General features: G+C 51.8%; 7 protein-coding genes across 7 annotated transcripts; 3 read left to right on the top strand and 4 right to left on the bottom strand.

Moving 5' to 3' along the window:
• Positions 1-97: 97 nt before the first annotated feature.
• On the top strand, positions 98-1,485 carry Z518_00600 (uncharacterized protein; the record flags this gene model as incomplete). The annotated part of the gene is made up of 4 exons (XM_013421202.1): positions 98-145; positions 200-274; positions 360-1,076; positions 1,174-1,485. The coding sequence occupies 4 exons, from the start codon at positions 98-100 to the stop codon at positions 1,483-1,485; spliced, it is 1,152 nt and encodes a 383-aa protein (XP_013276656.1).
• A 699-nt stretch (positions 1,486-2,184) lies between these two features.
• Z518_00599 (uncharacterized protein) lies at positions 2,185-4,149 on the bottom strand (the record flags this gene model as incomplete). Its single annotated transcript, XM_013421201.1, has 1 exon — positions 2,185-4,149. One exon carries the CDS (start codon positions 4,147-4,149, stop codon positions 2,185-2,187), a length of 1,965 nt encoding a protein of 654 aa, XP_013276655.1.
• Positions 4,150-5,522: 1,373 nt separating this feature from the next.
• On the top strand, positions 5,523-6,780 carry Z518_00598 (uncharacterized protein; the record flags this gene model as incomplete). The annotated part of the gene is made up of 3 exons (XM_013421200.1): positions 5,523-6,156; positions 6,204-6,458; positions 6,527-6,780. The coding sequence occupies 3 exons, from the start codon at positions 5,523-5,525 to the stop codon at positions 6,778-6,780; spliced, it is 1,143 nt and encodes a 380-aa protein (XP_013276654.1).
• A 512-nt stretch (positions 6,781-7,292) lies between these two features.
• Positions 7,293-9,038, bottom strand: Z518_00597 (uncharacterized protein; the record flags this gene model as incomplete). Its single annotated transcript, XM_013421199.1, has 5 exons — positions 7,293-7,346; positions 7,460-7,711; positions 7,853-7,953; positions 8,053-8,635; positions 8,697-9,038. The coding sequence occupies 5 exons, from the start codon at positions 9,036-9,038 to the stop codon at positions 7,293-7,295; spliced, it is 1,332 nt and encodes a 443-aa protein (XP_013276653.1).
• Positions 9,039-9,803: 765 nt separating this feature from the next.
• On the bottom strand, positions 9,804-14,901 carry Z518_00596 (uncharacterized protein; the record flags this gene model as incomplete). The annotated part of the gene is made up of 2 exons (XM_013421198.1): positions 9,804-14,787; positions 14,837-14,901. The coding sequence occupies 2 exons, from the start codon at positions 14,899-14,901 to the stop codon at positions 9,804-9,806; spliced, it is 5,049 nt and encodes a 1,682-aa protein (XP_013276652.1).
• Positions 14,902-15,851: 950 nt separating this feature from the next.
• On the top strand, positions 15,852-16,736 carry Z518_00595 (uncharacterized protein; the record flags this gene model as incomplete). The annotated part of the gene is made up of 3 exons (XM_013421197.1): positions 15,852-15,926; positions 15,984-16,110; positions 16,162-16,736. The coding sequence occupies 3 exons, from the start codon at positions 15,852-15,854 to the stop codon at positions 16,734-16,736; spliced, it is 777 nt and encodes a 258-aa protein (XP_013276651.1).
• A 376-nt stretch (positions 16,737-17,112) lies between these two features.
• Positions 17,113-18,345, bottom strand: Z518_00594 (uncharacterized protein; the record flags this gene model as incomplete). The annotated part of the gene is made up of 1 exon (XM_013421196.1): positions 17,113-18,345. The coding sequence occupies one exon, from the start codon at positions 18,343-18,345 to the stop codon at positions 17,113-17,115; it is 1,233 nt and encodes a 410-aa protein (XP_013276650.1).
• Between the last annotated feature and the right edge of the window lie 480 nt (positions 18,346-18,825).

The raw sequence follows: 18,825 nt of genomic DNA, 5'->3' as shown, positions 1-18,825 counted from the left end.
CAATCGCGGACACGGTAGCGAAGCTACGTACTGCAAAACAAAATCTCCTGGCCCCCCTCACAACCGGTAACCCTTTGACTCGGACTCGAATGTCAACATGGCTTCCAAGGCGATGTGGGAAGTCGATCCGGAGACCAGAAGCAAGGTACTTACCAAAATAATACTCCTTTGTCCTTCAGGCAGTCTAATCAATCTGCAGCTCGCGCAGTTAGGGAAAAAGGAGGGCTTCGGGAACGACAAATGTTGCGACTGTGGCGCACCTTCGCCGCAGTGGGTGAGTTCAAGCCCAAGGTTCAAGTCTGAAGAATGTTTTAAAAACAGGTTTCTCTAATCATTATTGTCTTTGTCTTTTTTCGCAGGCATCCCCTAAATTCTCCACGTTTATCTGCCTGCAGTGCGCCGGCACGCATCGCGGCCTAGGCGTGCACATCTCCTTTGTCCGCTCCGTGTCCATGGACGCCTTCAAGCAGAACGAGATCCTCCGCATGCAATATGGCGGCAATAAAGCGTGGCAAGACTTCTACAACAAGAACTCACCTATACCCTTTGACGAAGCCACGATCAAAGAGCGCTACGACAGTGAGATTGGCGAGGAGTGGAAAGAGCGGCTCACGGCCCAAGTCGAGGACAGAGAGTTCGACAAGGCTGCATTTCTAAAAGAGCGACAGGCCATGTTGCAGAAACAGACGAGTCGGTCTGCCACGCCGGCTGGAGGTGTGAGAAGTAACAACAACGGCAGCACTGCGGGGAGTCGGACTGCGTCGCCCGGCCCAGTCCCGGGTAAGGGTCGTATAACGGCTGAGCAAAAGGCACAGAATGAAGCATACTTTGCCCGGATGGGTGAGGCGAATGCTTCAAGACCAGACAATCTCCCGCCTAGCCAAGGGGGGAAGTACCGTGGATTTGGCAGTGCGCCGCCCGAACCGCCGCAACAGGTCTCTGCGATGCCCACTGCAGATGAATTCTCAAAGGACCCCATGGCCGCCTTGACCAAAGGCTTAGGCTGGTTCGGTGCAGCTGTGGGAAAACAGGCCAAGATGGTGAACGACTCATACATCCAACCCTCGGCTCGAAATGTCCGTTGGTCTCCTTCCTCCCTCTCCCCTTGACATTTTTACTTTCCAACCCCAGAAATGAGAGAGAAAGATACTGACGATTTTTCTTTGGGTCTAGATCGCCACCTCGGACTTCGCGGCACAAGCACGCAACGCCGCCTTTGCAGCAGGCCAAGGGATCCAGAGCGGCGCGAAAGGCGCGGCGGAATCATTCAACAAATTTATCGAGGGCCAGGACGAGAAAGCCAGCACGGTGGCTGCAGCGAAAAAAGTCGAGCCCGAACGTAAAGACTTCTGGGATAGCTTCGGCGCCCCCTCAGAGTCGAATAAGACGACGAGTAGTATTGGCACGAGCGCGATGAAGAAGACGACGACCACGGCGAATCCGCCGATGAAGACGAAGGAGGACGGTTGGGGAGATGACTGGTAGAGGCTGTCAGTGAATGTGCTTTATGGTCACCGTGGCAGACTCCCTTGTCATATTGGCCGTTCATGGGACATATATATGAAGAACAGAGATGAGATGTTGTTTGAGACGAAGCATCCAGGTCGACGAACGAAGGGACAGAAGAGGGGGAAAGAAATGAAAAGTGAGGTGAGGGTGAGAACAGGTGATGATGAGGCAGCCGACTGAGCCATCTTTGATGCCAAGGAGCATACATATATCCATGTTGAGCGATGCGGATTTCAATGGCGGTGGTATTGAGGTCAGAGGTGGTACGTTGTGTGGCCGAGGGCCTTTATCTGCGCGTGTCTCCAGGGAGTGCCAGGTTATCCATTAAAGCGCGCCTGAAACGTGTGATCTAGTCGTGCTCGCAGAGAAGCTGAGCAATACAATAAGCAAAGCCAACATTGACAAAATAACAACCAGTTAAGGCTCATTGGGCCCATCATGGCTTTCGTTGCTGATTTAATGAGGGTATTTTAGTCTTGATCTGGCGTCCAACAAGTCAGGAATTACGGTCCAAGGCAATTGATTCGTCACCGTTCCGTGTCCTGAATCACAACAGTCCCATACACAAGGGCTCATCATATTCATCGTCCACGGAGGGGGCTGCATTCCACCTCGCGTTGGCTTCATCCTAACCACGGCAAAAGCCAGACTTGAGGCGGTCGGGGAAAATCATCATCATCTCCGTCCGCTTGTTCCTCGCCATGAATCTCCTCCTCTGCCACGATATCCAGCCCGTCCTCCATGTATCCCTGCGAGTCGATTCTGACCACGTTTGCCATAGCCAAATTCCGGGCCTTTGTCAACCCACTCCTCTCTGTCCCGGTACCTTTCGAAGGAATATCGTTTCATGCCCTCATCTCCGCTGCGACCCATTTCCGCATATCCGAGGCGCAGGTCTTGGAACATATCCAACCTATCCCTGGCAACGGAGTCAGGGACGGGCTTATAATACAGCTTTGGCTTTGCAATGGTGGAATCGAAGAGTTCGTCAAGCGCTTTGAAACCTGTACCGACGGAGCCTCTGTGTCTGAGGCCGGCTGTTGGCAGACGCGTGCGATCTTGATGTCGATCTTCGTCGCGTCGGGTATCGCGCGGTACAAATGCTGCGCGGTCAGGATGAACACCCGCGGGAACCGGGTCTGATTTCGATCTGTCAATTGACATGCGAGAATTGCGATTCGACTCCGACGAATGCTGTGGTTTGCTGAGGTCGACTTCTTGGAAAATTGCTTCTACTCCGTTGTCCCCGTTTTCGTAGACAACTTCAAATCGACGACCACTGCCACCGTGACCAAGTCCGCCTCCGGATTCCTGATCAATCCATGGCTGCACCTTGTCGTCTGGGACGTAGTCAACGAACAGCGGATCGCGCATGCTTTCGTTGGGATATCGTGTCTCATGCATTGCGGAACGGACTCGCGAGGCGGCTGCAACAGAAGTGAATGTGATGAAAGCATGGGTTCGGATGCTATCGAGGTAGAAAACAGTAATGGGATCGGAGTCGTCTCTGGAGGACCATGATTTGGCTATTGATACAATGTGACTGCGGAGGGATGGTATATGAAGAGGTCTCTTGAAATTGCGGATATAAATCGATGATGTTGCGGGGTGGATGGCGGGTGTGACGTCCCTTTCTTCTGAAGGACTTCGGGATCCGTCCATGGTCGATGGCCCTTTGTCTACCGAAGACTTGGGTTGCAGATGAGAGGACTCTTCAGGCTGTACTAGTGGTTTGGTCGTTGTCGTCGTCGCTTCCTGTGAGATCTCTTCCACGGAAGGTTCCGCTGGTGCTCCATTGGCATGCTCTCCGCGAATCTCTTGGGCAGGTTCGGTTGCGGGTGGTGTTGGCTCTAAAGCGGATGTTTCTCTGGCCTTCAAGCTGTCTTCATCCTCGCTCAATCTCGCCTTCTTCCTTGCCATTTCTTCCGCTGTGGGAACTGGGGTAGCGCTTCTTTTCCTTCGTCGTTGGTCTTCCACCAGGTCACTCGGAGGCATTTGCGAGGAAGACGGGGTATCCGAGGCAGGTTCTAGTTGTGAAGAACGTATTGGGGTGGAGTATAAGGCTGGGTCTGCACTGGGGGCATTGTGATCGAGTTGGGGCTTGGTTTCTCCTTCAGCTTTCTCCTGTTCGCTGTTCTCTGGATGTTCGAGATGCTCGGGGGCTTGTATTATTTCCTGTTTCGCGGTATCAATCCTTTCGTCAACACCCGTCGGTTCTGGTGTAAACATAGTATCTTTAACTCCCACATGATCAGCCAGGGGGGCTTCTCCGGTCCCAGATACTCCCTCCTGGCTCTTGACCACGTCTTCTGCACGATTGTCTTCATTTTGCAGTTCCTGTGGCTTTCCATCTCGGATTCCAGGCTTTTCCAGGGCGTCCTGTTCGGCGTCCTTGGACTCAGACATGACCTCATCATGAGGCTCTACCTCGGATCCATTGAGATGCGCCGCATCTTGCTCTTGTGGTTCTGTAGTCTCAGCGTCGTCAGTAACAACGTTTGAGTCGCCGGTATTCCCTGCTTCGTGTTCTGCTAGCTTATCGACATAGTGCTGCTTCAATTTGAGGCCAGTGAGAGGAATGCCACGCGCCTTGCATTCCTCCTTAAGGTCAGCGACCTTCAATTTGGTCCAGTCCGTCATGTTACGAACGACAGGGCCTTGAAGAGCTGGGAAAGAATAGGACGACTACACTCAGCTAAGTGATGAAAAATGTAAGAGTTGCCATTTGTTAAAGTCAGGAATGAGAGTAGAAATTCATCACCGAAGGACTTTATTCTCGCATGCGACGCGACAAAAGAGAAACGACTCCCGAGCAGAAGCAAGACGTGACTCTGGAGGATGAGGTAAGCTTGGCGTATGGTCATGTGATTTTCATATGTCACGTGGAAGTATGCGTCACGTGCATACATCCAGCCTCGCAATTCATTTCAAACCGCTGCTGCTTCATCTTTGATCTTTCGCCTCGAGTCTCACCAGATCCAGATGCCGCTAATGGTTTGGCCCTTGAATCTCCTGACTCATCATTCCACGTCTTGGCCAGTCCCCTCACTACTCTTTCCGGCGTGGTGCTGTCTGGTGCAACCCCTTTTTGCTGAGCAACTTCATCCAACATCGGCCAGTTGCCCCTAAACACGGAATTCAGCCAGCTCAAAGCAGCTCACGTCCTACCTATTTTTCATCCAGCTCGATACATACACTGATTCCTTGCAACACGATCTGTCCAATTTGTCCAGCCGAGATTTGGTCGATGGAGGTTGACACCACCAACGCGACTCGATTTTGAAAAACAAAAACAACCATACCCCGGCCACAAGGCTGCCCCTGAGATCAATTCGGATCGTGGCTTCACTTCTGTGGAGTTCGCTTGGTGTTTTCTAGCTCTAAGATTTATCCAAAGCTAGTTCTCTCACCAGGCTAATATGTTTACTCCTGAGGACCAAGCCTTCCACGTGAAACCTAACTCCATACAACGTATGCCTCATCTTTGACTCTTCCAATCAACCACTCAGGTCGGGCGTCCTGTCCTCAATTGGCTAATTGAATTTCTCGTCATCATGACCGTCCTGAGGCGCCGTGTTGTTCTTCCGCGGAAATTAATGACGCCATTCAACTGACCGGTTGACTTCGCCGAGCCATATACAACCCCCTACCTAGCGAACGCGGCAGAACCATGGCAAAGGACTCTTTGACAGATTCGCCTCCAGGAAGAAGATGGACTTACCTGATGAAATCCCTCTCCGATCACGGATGTGCTCATCTCCGTCTGGGCTGGGAGAATCGTGAGAACAAACAACAAGAGGGTAATCTTGGACACAAAATATAATGAACATCTCACCGGCAATCAAATCCGTCTCTTCCAACCTCATCACGAAAATCGTCCTTCATTTTCTACTTTCCTACCGCTGGTCGGCCCATTCATTTCTACTACTCCCGCGAGTTAGTCTCTCTTTTCGATTCCATTCTCGCATTTCGATCTTTTTGACTTGATTTCTGCATATTCCCAATCACTCAACATGTTCACCAAAGCAACAGCATTTTCGGCTCTCATTGCCGTGGCCTATGCCCGGTTCGGTCAAGAACAAATCCCAATTCCAGCCATTGCTGCCGTCCAAGGTGGTGCTTCCGGTGCTGCCCAAACAATTGCTGGTGCAGCTGTGAGCGATTTGCTTGCTGGCTCGAACGCCTGCGACAAGCTCACGCGTGGTGATCAAATCATTGCTGAGCTTGGTACCGGGGCTGATGCCATTGCCGCCGCTATTGGCATTGTGGCCGCCGAGAAGAACTTCAATCCGTTTGCTCAGTCAATTCCCACCATCTGCAGCGATCCTACTTTGCCGGCCACGGATGTGCTTCGAGGCATCACGCCTTTGATTGACCCCGCAGTCGTCGGTTCAGACATTGCCAACGCCTTGTCTGCTCAAACTGCGGAAACGCCTCTTGATGCCACAGGCAAGAGTGTTGCGGACTTGCTGGCTGAAAACGGATTCACCAACTTCACCACTCAAGATGCTTCCGGAGCTACCGGTACAGCACCAGCTGGTGACGCTGCAGCCGATACTGGTGACACCGTCGCCGTCACTTCCACGGTTGATACTGCCGTTGCCGCCGCTGCAGCAACCGATGAATGCGCTGCTGCAGTTGCTTCTGGTAAGCTAGCGCTCCTTTCTTTACGATATGCTCCTAACATCGAATAGCCTTGGCCTCAACCACCACCGCCTCGAATGCTACAGCTACTAACACCACTGATGCTGTGGCAGCCGTGGAGACAACAGCGGCAGCGGCAACGGGCAATACCGCTGAAGCTTCTACCGTCGCCGGAGCCGACTTTGGTCTCTGCGTGCCCACCATGAAGTTCGAAGGTGGCCTCGGTGGACGTCCTGCCACTGAATTCACCTTCCTTCCCATCGACCCCTTGTGCGCCCAGGGTCAGCAGGAGGCATTAAATCCAAGTACGTTACATCTCCTTAGCACCTCTGCGAACTACACCCTGTCCAATGTTGATACTGATACGGTTTAGATATCATCGCCAATCGAATTTGCGACCAACTCACCAACGTCTGCGAGGCCAACGACGCTGCCAAATCCTTGTGTAGCGATGCCCAGGCTCAGATCGAAGCCCTGGGAACTCGTGACAAGACCACCGCCGATACTTGGAACACCCTCCTCGGCTTCGAAGGCGCGGTCACCAACCCAGACGGCGGCCCGGCAGAGCCTCCTGCTAGGATGAGAATGGTTCGATCATATGTGAATTACAGATCATATAAGGCCTGAATAGAAGAGAACACTCGAGCGAGTACTACGCCACCCCTGAACTCCAGTTGACAAGTCAAAGTGCAGGCGCTAGGAGAGCTTAGGATATCGAACGTGCTTGTTCATGGGATGCACTCATCTACAGGCGAAAATAACACCACCAAAAAAGGAGACAGAACTTCAGGACTCAGGAGTACGAACGCCATTCAATTCACACCTTCATGTATTCTCATGGTGAAAGCTAGAAATGTACGAACTCACAAACAGAACCATGTATGCATACAGGTCAAAGCTATGGTGTAAGAAAATGCATTTTTCTCATGGGTCAATTTGCTTTTTTTCTTTTTTTCCAGTCATTGGAAGTCCATCTTCCAAGGAAGCTATAGAGCTGTTTTCGGCTTTGATGTGAGTAAATACCCCATCGGGACGTCCTTTTTGGACTGCTCCCGTCCGATTTTACACAGTCCCTTCCCCTGGCAAAAATACAACTGCTGAACCCTCGTACTCTCTCCTATCGTAGGCCAGCGAAAAATCTACGATTGGCTAGTCTTCTGAATCCAATCAATAGCATCCAGCAGATACGGCACCTAAGAACCACATTCAATTAGCATCAAGAACTCCCATTCTACATGTAGAGGAGAAGGGAAAATGACTAGCCCAAGCGCCGCTCTCTTCATGAGAAAATCTCTCTTGGACTCACAAATTTCCTCGGATCTTCCGTAGCCGGGAAATGCCCCAGGCCCTTCATTGCCTTGAAATTCGCGCCCGGGATCTTTTTCGCCGTGGTCTGGCTCATTTCCGGGGTTGTACTCCAATCATACTCGCCTGTGAGGAAGTAGACGGGACATTTTTTAACGTCGATCTGGTGGACTCTGGATCGGGCATCGAAGCCGCCGAAATAGAAGTCCAGGTCACCATGGAAGATGCCGTAAGCTTGGCCGGAGTACATGTGCTATAGAGCATCAATATCATATCATATAATGAGATATGCGTCGGTGATGGATTTGAGGGATTGACAAAACAAAGCAGGAGGAGGTATTCTTTCAAAAAAGGCGGGGAGAAGGGACGGGGGTCGAAACAGAGGTGCTCGTACCCAGATTAATCTCTTGTTCACGTATGGGGATCGTGGGGCCATCATGCCATAGACTGCAACGCAAAGCAACGCATCAGGATTCAGCGCAATATCACACAGGTCTCCGGACTCTTTCTCGAAGAAAGAAAGGACGGATCACTTACTCCAGTCTGGATTATATAGGGCCTAATTACAGACGGGGGACTTGTCATTGAACTAACGATCCATCGTCAAATAATCACAGCCTTGAAGGGGGATAGTTCCGCCGGCGCCGACTTCTTCTGCTCGGATGGCGACGGCGACACAAACCTGGCCAGCCATGGACGCGCCACAGATAATAGGCTTATTGAGCTTCAGGCCCTTAACCATCTCTCTGATCGTGCCGACATAGGCCTCCTCATTATTCGTATGGTTGCCCGGGATATGGTTGCTTCCTGGAAAACTGCGGCCGTGGGCTGGCAAATCGAAGGCGATCATGGTACATTTCTCCCGCATGCGCGCGTCGTTCATGACGCCGTGGTATTGTCTGCTATCGCTGCCCGCGGTGTGGAGAAAGACAATCTGCTGAGGCCCGTTGCCGGAGGTTTCATAATAGACCTTCGTACGGCCCCAGACAGGTGCGTCGATGTAGATATATTTGCCGGTTAGATGATCTTCGTCAGCCTCGGGCTGCTCATCTTCTTTCAGAGGCCCATTCTGTCCGTCGCGAAGGAGCTCGAGGAGACGAGTGGTGAGGTGGCCGTACTGGGCAAATTTGACTTGGTCGCCTTGGACACCGACGCCTTCTTGGACTATATTCATGCCCTAAATTAGATTGAGATTGGTGAAAATGCTCTGAAGTCTAGTGTTTCCTTTGTGTTCCTACCTGTAAGCCGACAAAGCTGGTATATGGCGCCACAGGGTCTGCGGCAAAGAATTTCTCCCATTGCTCAGGCCGAGCTCGGAGGACAAAATCTGCTTTGGAGGCTGATCCTGTCGAGGTGGAGGTTTTAGCACCGGGGTGAACAGTAACGAGGATGGCTTCCTCTCCACCAGATGACTGGACACCCATGGTGACAGGTTCGATGATTGCCTTGGTGTCAACGAAAGCCTGCCATTGAGGATCATTGTCCAAAGATTTATTGAGAGATGAAACCGCTCGGGACATTGCTTGAGGTAGCGATGTCCACGAATGCGTGGTGTCATTGGCATCTCTGACTGGAGGCATTTTGATTCGTTGCTCTTTCTTTGATAATGATTTGAAAGCCTGGGGAAAAAGGATGTATGGAAGAGAGATATTCAACCGGCGGCAAGCTCGTCATAATAAAGAATCGCGAACCTCTTCTCCGCATGCTTGAGCTCAATTTTGACATCCCATGTCACGATGCGGCTTCGAAGCGACGAATAAGGGGGGGCTGGTCGAAGCACAGGAGGTTCGATACAGTTACCTCCGCCCATCACGACGGCCAACAAGATTGAGGACAGCAGGACCAGCTGTTCACGAGGACAATGATAGGATTTATGACGAAATGGGCTTGTGGAAATCCTTGCCCAGTCATCTCGGAACCGCCTTCGAGAGAGGGATTCCTTTGGCCAGCACCAATGAACGGTCAACAACCCCGCAAAGCAAAGGCATTCGAGAGGAGATGGAGTAAGACGGAAGCGAAGTGGCAGGGAGTCTGGGAGGGACTCCGTGGAGTTGAGGTTTCGTTTAATTTTACTGTAGAAGAAACCTCGGGATCGGTTATGACGAATGCAAGTTGGGCGTGTGAGTTGATCGAAAGGATAGACCAATTGCCCGCATTGCACCATTGCATTGCTTCCATATCATTTTCGGCCTTGCAAGCCATATATACCGTCTAGTTATGTAAATATGGAGACGACTTTGCCGACCCAATTAATTCATTTGTGCAATCAAACGCGCCGGCCCTCCCTGAACAGCTTTTAAAACCAAAAGACAACAAAACGCAGAAAATTTTGGGGCGGCATGTCTTCAGGAGTCATCAATCAATCTCCTCTCCAGCCACGCCTTCTTTGCCAACTCATACAGCGATTCAAAGTCACCGCTGGTCTCGCACATAGATCGAAAATGACCACCCTTCTTTTGAATCAATTCCCATGGTTCGGCATATTCCACCACCTCGCCTTTGTCCAACACCAAGACACGATCGTAATCAATGATGGTCTGCAACCGGTGGGCAATGGTCAAGATCGTGTTATTTTTCAGTTCTCGCAGAGTGTCTTGGATCTTCGAATCCGTTGCATAATCAATCGACGCGGTTGCCTCATCCATGACTAGCACCTTCGGGGCCTTCAACAAAGCTCTGGCGAGACACAATAATTGTCGTTGGCCTTGGGACAGATTTGAGCCCGATTCAGCCACCGGCGAGGATAAGTCTCGGAAGATGCTTTTGTTGTCCTTTGTATTAGCTGCGAAACGGACCAGTGTCGATTCGGACGTGACGGTTCCGTTGGCCGAGAGCGAGGTGTGACTCTCGGGAGGGCTCGAGTTCTCCCGGAGGGTAGGCGATCTGCTGGTTGTTTCGGAAGGTGTTGTCACTCCTGACCGGTCTGAGCTTCCGTATGCCTCAGAGATAAGTTGAACTCGCCGGAGGGCCGTGAAAATTTCTTCGTCGGTAAAGAGCTCGAACGGATCCAAGTTGCTTCTCAATGTGCCAGTAAAAAGAGTCGGATCCTGCGGAACAACAGTGATAGCCTCGCGCAAATCTTGGAGACCAATGAGTCCAATATCAACATCATCAATCAGAACTTTGCCATCTTCGGCTTCGAGTCCCCGGAACAGAGCGAGGGCCAGGGAACTCTTTCCGGCGCCAGTTCTGCCAACAATCCCTACTTTCTGTCCGGCCTGGATGTGGAAGGTGACTTGTCGGAGAACCGGTTCCAGGTCAGGACGATATCTCGTCGTGTAGCCGACAAAATGGACGGACCCTTGGCTTGGCCAATTAGGTGCAGGTTTTGTTTCCGGTATAGTCGCTGGTGCTTCTTGCTCGACGTTGATGTACTCCTGCAGACGTTCAACGGCGTTCATGTTCTGTTCATTGGCCGCATATAGCCGGACAAGCCAGAGAACGTTTTGGGTAAATGTGATAGCGTACGACAAGGCCAATCCTGCAGCTCCTGAATCAATGCGGCCTGCATTTAGAACCACAAATACCGCGGAAAAGAACGAGACGAGAGCGCCGGCAATATCGATTCGGAATGCGAGCCACCGGTTGGTGGCCCACAGGTAAATGAATGGCCGATTGTGAGTATTCACCCGAGTATGACTCTCTTGAATGAATCGCGATTCATCACCATAGGCCCGAATGGTCACAACGCCAGAAAGAGTTTCGCCAAAATGCTGAAACAGGGGACTTCGCTGGACGGCTTCGATTCGCTTCAAGTCCCGTGATGAGCGAATATAGAATAAGCCGGTCAGGACATACATGATCGTGATGAAGAATCCGGGAATCAAGAAGCCCGGAGTAATGGCAGATATCAAGACGACAATCGTAACAACAGCGGCGGCACTGTGAAGCATCCCTATCGCTACAGGGGCGACTTCCTGATCCAGAGCTTGAATGTCCTTGGAGAACCGATTCGTCAACTGACCAAGTGGTGTAGAATCAAAGAAGCGGAATTTGGCCCGCAGAATGCTGGATAAAAGCTTCTCATGAAGAAACCAAGAGGCGCGCTGGGAGCCCCAGAAGAGTATGATTTCCCTCGAGAAGCAAATCAACACATACGCGGCACCAAGGGCAGCGTATATGCCAAGGTAGTAACCGGCATCCACGTCATAGACCACTTTGGCAATTCCACCTTGAGCCGCAGCTTGTGGCATCTGAACAGAGGCACTCCCAAAGTTTGAGGTCGAGGCCATGGCCTTGCCGGGGTGGAGGGCATGTATAACTGCGCGCGCCCCATTTGTGTCCTGAAGATGGTAGGCATTGGCCCATTGTCGAATCCACACGTTCGTGGCCACAGAGCCTAGCTGGGTAGCAATGAAGCCCCAAGCAGCGACAATCCAGTAATACCAAGGGCCCATGGCCTGCAGGTACATCTTGACCGTCGATAGCTTGACGCTCCCTGTTGCCTTCGCTTCAAGTCGATGGTCGACAAACGGTTTCTCTGGTTTGCTGGTCTTTGTTTTCCCCCTCGTGAGAGTCTTCACACGTAGGTCGGCGGTTCCATTGCCATTCGGACCACACAATTTTGAGGTTTCCTCCTCCAAGTTCGACGCTACTCGTGAGGGTGGACGGGAGTTCGCTCTCGAGACCGGTCGTGATTTCAACAGCTCATCCCCAAGAACACCGCTCTCAACAATCTCTTGTGGTGTTCCTCGAGACAAGATTTTGCCATTCTCCAAAACAATAACCTGGCTTGCGAGGGGAACAGTCAGGGCCACGTTGTGCGAGACAAGGATGCAGGTGCGGTGCGCCATCAAGTCGCCAGTTAGGGCTTCCTCAAAAATGTGCTTGGCCGTGTGTGCATCAACGGCACTGAGGCAGTCGTCGAGAAGTAAGTGTCGAGAATTTGAGTAAATCGCCCTCGCAAGTGAGATTCTTTGCTTTTGACCCCCTGAAAGAGTGATGCCTTTCTCCCCCACCAGCGTCTGGTCACCAGCGTCAAGGATTTCCAGGTCACGCTCGAGGGCGCAGATGGAGATAATTTCATGATAGCGATCTTCATCATATGGACTGGCGAAGAGGATGTTTTCCTTGATGGTTGCATTGATCAACCATGCCTGTTGTGCGCAGTACGCAACACTCTCGGTCAAACCAGTCACGGGATCAGGTCGCAGATCTTGTCGGACGGAGCCTCCGGGAATATAGACCTTTCCACTGAGCAATTGCATTTCTCCCAGCAAAGCCATGAGGAGGGACGTTTTTCCAGATCCCGTGGGGCCAATAATGAGGTTCAGTTCACCAATCGTGAAATCGACACTCATGTTAATCAGTCGGAATGCCTCTGCGTCGCCAGTATCGGCAGTTCCCCACGTCAAAGTGGCGTTTTCAAGCGCAATGCGAGTGGCCGGAAGACTTCTTCTCCTGCTTTGGCGTAACTGAACATACTTCTCCGTTTCCTCCTCCTCGAGAAACCGTTCCACTCGGTCAACCGACACTTTGGACTCCTGAACATGGGCCACCATATCGGCAAGTTGGTCCAGAGGGATCCGTAGCAGAGAAAACATAGACAATGCGGGAAAAGCGACTGATGGGACAAGAGGCTTCTTCTCAATTTGGGTATAAATGAGAAAAGACGTGAACGTGATGAGAATTGGGACGCCGCTCCAAAGAGTAGCAGCGCACGACCACAGGACGTATTTGCGCCAAAGGGCAGACAACTCGACTTGTCGTTTCTCATTCACGTTGTTCTGAAACCGTCGCTCCCAGGCGAAATACTTGATGATCCGGATGTTCTGAAGGACTTCATTGGTGACATGAATTCGGGCGTCGGTCGCGGCCATGATCCTTTTTTGCGCGGCCTGGAAAGACTTGGCGATGTAGAGATTGAGCGGAAGAATAAGGACCATGAGAAGGATTCCTGCAAAAGAGCTAAAGCCCAAAACCTTGTACAACAAACCGACAGCCATGACAAGCTGGACGGGCACCGCCGCCCAGAGGAAGTGTAGATATGCAGATACTTCTGCCACTTTGAAGGAATCAATCGACATGAGATTGATTACGGTGCCATTGTTGGCCTGAGAACCAGCAGCCTTCTTACGGCCGAGGCCCGCCGGTTCACTCTGTTGTTTCAGGCCTCGAGCCTTCCAGATCGATTTGATTTTTGACACGAGATGTACTTTCTCCGGGAGAACGTCCTTCCAAGCGTCGGAATCGGTACTCGCTGCGGCCTTTCTTCGCAAGGTCTTGGAATAAATTTCGCCGACTATGATGGCACGCAGTCGAATGCAGATCTTCCTGCCGATCCACAGACTCTGACCGTCACCAACAGCCTGTACGACTCCAGTGGCCAAAAGAAGGATGACATATAGCCACGCGGCGCTCACAGGTATTGTATCCGTGTTCTCCAGGTACTCGAGGATAGCCTTTAGAAGTAGCGTCGGGAGAAACATGAAGACGCTCGCGAGCATGCACCAAGCGCCTTGAATGAGGAGTTCGGCCTTGAAATGTGACAGAAGGCGGATGGCGAGCGAGTGAGTCTTTTGTATTTGACGGAACTGAGCCAACACCGTCTCAGCCTTGTCCGCCAAAGTGACGTTCCAGACATCGGCAAGTTCAAGTGTTTTCTTGAAGCCTCGCCAAACGAGAGGGTCGACCCAAGTGAAGCTAGCCAGGGAAAGGACGCTCGCCAATGGCTCCGGAGACGGTTCAACATCGCCTTCATATTCCAGCAAAACTCCTTTGTTTCCTTTTCTTGAGACCAGTACGATCATGACGAGGGTGCTCGTGATGGCGAACGAGACTATCATGAGCGTCTGGGAAAGCTGGTCGTCCGGATGAATGAGAACCGATCGAAACACCCAGACGAGGAGAAGCCACTGGATAATATAGAGGATTGCGCTGTGATTCCATAACCCTCGGACGGGGGACTTCCATCGTGTCGTTGAAGCAAGAAGACGCACCCCGGCAAGGATGCTAAGGTATATACACACAAGAGTCTCTATGGTTGATGCTCGTCTCTTTTGGTCGGGCATATTCAAGACAGAGACGATGTTGACAATCAGTTGTCCCAGAACCAGGAGGAACTCGGTGGTGACGAGAAAGACCTCTCCGGCAGGCTTATCCACATCTTTCACTGATTGATCACCGTGGCTCAAGGTTTTTTGTAAAGTGAGCCTTGCGAGGCCATCTTCGCCCTCATCGGTAGACTCGTCCTCATCTTCGCTAGTGTCCACCAGGAGGCTTTGTTGGGGTGGGTGACGGTGTCGTCTGATTATTGGGCGAACGGCATGGAGAAGAATAAGGAGAATAGAAACTGCACATGCGAGCAATGGGAATATTGTCAGAAGATAGCTGAACATCCATCATCAGCAGGAGGACTTATGTAGAGCAATGGACATACTCTGCTTGGAAGCAAGGACTCAAGTCATCGATTTGCCATATTGGACCTCTGCAATGGCCGACCATATTCGCAGACGACTTCACGACAAATTCACCACTCTCTAGCCCAGTGCGGGGTCATGTCGGTGTTTGGGAAATGGAGAATACAATTATGTACAAGAGAGAAAAAGTGGGAGAACAAAAAGCACGACCAAGTCTACAAACACGTTTTAGCAAAGCATCGAAAGGGACAGCGCGGAAGTAGGTTTGCGGACGGTTGTTAAGTTTGTTATTTGCAATGGTGATTTCTCGAGCCCACTCCACCCACCGACAGTTTTGACAAAGGCGTTTGCTTGCTGTCGCTTCTAACGCCAACGGCACTTTAGGGCCAAGCTTTCGCCATTTGGGCGTTCGCAGACAGGATGAGGAACCAAAACATTTCGATGGTGCCGGCTACCCTGTACTTGTAGGAGTAGACCGCCTGCCCACTTAGTCGCTTGTGAGCGTTGAAGTACTATTCTCTGCCTAGGCTCGCTCGGGGATGTACGGAGTATTTATTGATGGTAGCATGACCAAATAGGCGGTGGCCAATGTCTTGCGAGACTTCCCGCCTGCAACACAAGCTCTCTTATTTCAAAGGGATGTAATCCTGGCCTCATCTTACTTACAAACACGTCAACCCTTTTCTGACGTTTAGCCACCGCTTATTCCAACCTAACATCTCCTGAGATTTTTGGGGGCATTCTGTCGGTTTCCTCCCTGCTCCAGCACGCCGATTTCGGGAACGGAGTCCTCCATCTCCAGGCACGACCTTTCGATGAACCATGTCCTGTCAATACTAGCAGCTACCTGCACTCCAAGAACATTCCGGCAGGAATCGATTCACATTCAAGATAATCACAAGGCGTCTACTGACGGCCTCTCTGCATTAATCACACCAGAAAGACTTCAAGGCCTCCTCGAACCTCATTTCCGCCACCATCTGTGCCACGCGTTGGCTCTTGTGACCTGACCCTGCCCACAGCAGATCGCCCAGCATGACATCGACGTCGCAGAATGTCCTCATGAGAGAGTATAAGGCTCTGGCCAAGGAGAAATGGGTTCGGATCGACGTGAGTCACGGTCATCTTTACTGCACTGGGTCCATTGCAAAGACTAAAGCGAGGCAGGTTGACGAAGAAAACATCCACCACTGGAACCTGGCCTTGATGGTCCTCAACCCCGAGTCTTTATACTATGGTGGCTACTTCAAGGCTCAGATGAGCTTCCCGAAAGATTATCCATATAAGCCGCCGGGTCAGTTGGCCGGCTATCAATAAGAAGGTTGGCCGGGCTAATTTCTCGTAGACTTCCGATTTTCCAAACCACTATGGCACCCCAACATCTATGCTGATGGTCGTTTGTGCATCTCAATCCTTCACGCACCCGGTGAAGACATCATGTCTGGCGAAAGTGCCGGCGAACGTTGGTCTCCAGCTCAACGAGTCGAATCTGTTCTCATCTCGATCCTTTCCCTCCTTGATGACGCCGAGATTTCCTCTCCGGCGAATGTTGATGCCAGTGTGATGCTGAGAGACGACAAGGAAGCGTTCAAGGCCAGAGTCAAACAGGACGTTGAGACTTCGAAGAAAGATATTCCAGAAGGCTTCGATTACCCCACGGCTGAGTTTGAGAAGCCGGTGGTTGAAAAGGCGGACGACGATTTTTGGAACGATAGTGAAGCGGAAGAAGTCGACTTTGATGACTTCGACGACTTCGACGACGATGCCAAAAACGGAAGCGAATCGGATGAAGAATTGAACAATGATTCTGAGGATGACGAGAACTTCGATGACGAGGAAGAGGATGGAACTGAACATGCCCAAGGCAAGAAGTCTGAGGAAGATAGACTGGATTCCGAGATGACAGAACCAGATGAGTGAGGCCTTTTCGATACGATACAGCAAGTTTCCGATGTTATCTCAGGACATGGAGGGAAGAATGAGGCACGACTATGGTTCCTGGCGTACGGTCTGTATCAGTGGGGAAGTTCACCATTCCTACACACTCGATTTCAGCGAAGGCGTCGGGGTTGATTGCACATAGGCGCAATACAGCATGTAGTTCACTCGGGCCATCAGGCACGGGTCCATATTATGGGGGGTGTTGGCATGATACTCACGTGCAGTTTTCTGATAGTACGGTACAAATCCGAGATAGTGGGGCCAAACACAGATCGATTTCCACGTCCAACAGCTTCAATCTGGAGCACTTGACCGAAGCGCCCAAGCCAAGGTACCACAGACGTCTAGCCCTTATCTAGGCAGCCTCCTCGACCATCTTCAGGATCTCCTCGACACACCTTTCGGGCTGTTCCTGGTTAACCCAATGCCCGGCCCCCTCGACCAAGACCGTGCCTCTATACATTCCTTCTCTGACACTCTTCCCCTGCTCCATGGCCTCCACGGCGCCCGGTTCCTGGTACGTACCCCAATCACTCTTCCCGGAGACAAAGAGTGTAGGTATCGTGATCTTTGCACCTGACCACGCTTCCATGTCCGAAGCGAGGTCCGGCCGCGTCTGAATTCTGTACCAGTTCAGCCCCCCCTGAAAGCTCGTTCGGCCCCATTCTTCGACGTAAACGGCCAGTTCATGGTCTGGGAGCCAGCGTGACGAGCGAGAGGCAACCAACTGTGGGTCTTCCATTACCATATCCCGCGCCACAGCTTCGCGCATGTTGTCTGCCAGATCCATGATGTAGTAGCGGGGCATTTTCTCCAGCTCAGTTGCGATCCAGCCTTGCAGTGGATGCGGTTGGTTCGCGTCCCGGTCCGCAGATTTGAGATGGAAGTAGCCGCGCAAGAATGTATGCAACGGGCCCCCGGTCGGGAAGGTCATGTCAGAATTCGAGGGTGGAGTGCAATAGTACCACTTGTAGTGCTTTCGTGGCCGAGGAAGTTGGGCAAGGGCCTTTTCCATATCAACAGGAGGCGAGGGAGGAGCGGAAGGTTGGCCGTAGGATGGAGATGTCGAGATTGGCAGCCGGGGAGGTCCCTTCGTGGGATGAGACATCAGCACGAGGCATTTAAACATGTCTGGTCTCGCCAGGGAGCAGATGCTCGCGGTCACCGCGCCGAAGTCATGGCCCACGACACATGATACGGAAGTGTACCCCAGAGCCTGAACGAGGGCTACAGTGTCTCTGATGAGATTTAACGGACGGAAAGACGAGGCTTCAAGTGGTCTTCGGGAGAATGTTCGCCCATAGCCTCGCTGGTCGAATGCGACGGCGTGGAAGTGTTGGGCAGAAAGGAGAGGGAGGATCTTGCGCCATGAATATGCAATTTCTGGAAACCCGTGGAGCAAGAGAACGAGTTGGGGTTTGGGGCCGGATGGATTGATATTGTGCGGGAGGGATTCGAGAATATGAAATACAAGGCCGCGAGGGCTGGTGTCGACAAACCGCGATGTGACCCCTGGAGGTAGTGGCAAAGGGGGGAGCGTTGTAGGGTCAATGGAACCGGAAGGGGAGTCTTGATGAATATAGGCCATATCGAGCACGACGGAGATGGAGAGTCCACGACCCGGCTCACGAGAAATATATTAGGAACCGTTCAAAATGCGGGGAGGCTCGTCTCATCGAAAGACACGGCTGCTTATGCCTCAGGCCCTATGCCTCTGTAGAGATCAGGTCCGAATGATGAGGCGGCCTTTTGCTGGAGACATGATTGCCTCGCACTACGATGAGCTGAGTGGCTTGAAAAAACTCCGAATTTGTTCAGACGACGTCGAATGGGGGGCCTCGTCACGTGCTCCGATTGCTGGGACCTTTCGGCCAGTTCTGACCAGCGCAGCAATGACGTAATCAAGCCAGAACCTTGATTACCAGCGAGAGCCTTTATTCTAATTGGGCTTTGGCCTCCTACTCGCGCACAAGCCACATAATGGAACCTCGCGCATGAATTCTTGAGCTCCATCCCGCCCTCGCATCCGCAGCATCCACACATCCTTTGCCATCTTCACTCCTTCTCC

The sequence above is a fragment of the Rhinocladiella mackenziei genome, assembly GCF_000835555.1.
Source record: "Rhinocladiella mackenziei CBS 650.93 unplaced genomic scaffold supercont1.1, whole genome shotgun sequence".
Classification (NCBI taxonomy): Eukaryota; Fungi; Ascomycota; class Eurotiomycetes; order Chaetothyriales; family Herpotrichiellaceae; genus Rhinocladiella; species Rhinocladiella mackenziei.
The sequence above is the reverse complement of the archived record's forward strand: the minus strand, read 5'-3'. Positions and strand labels throughout refer to the sequence as shown.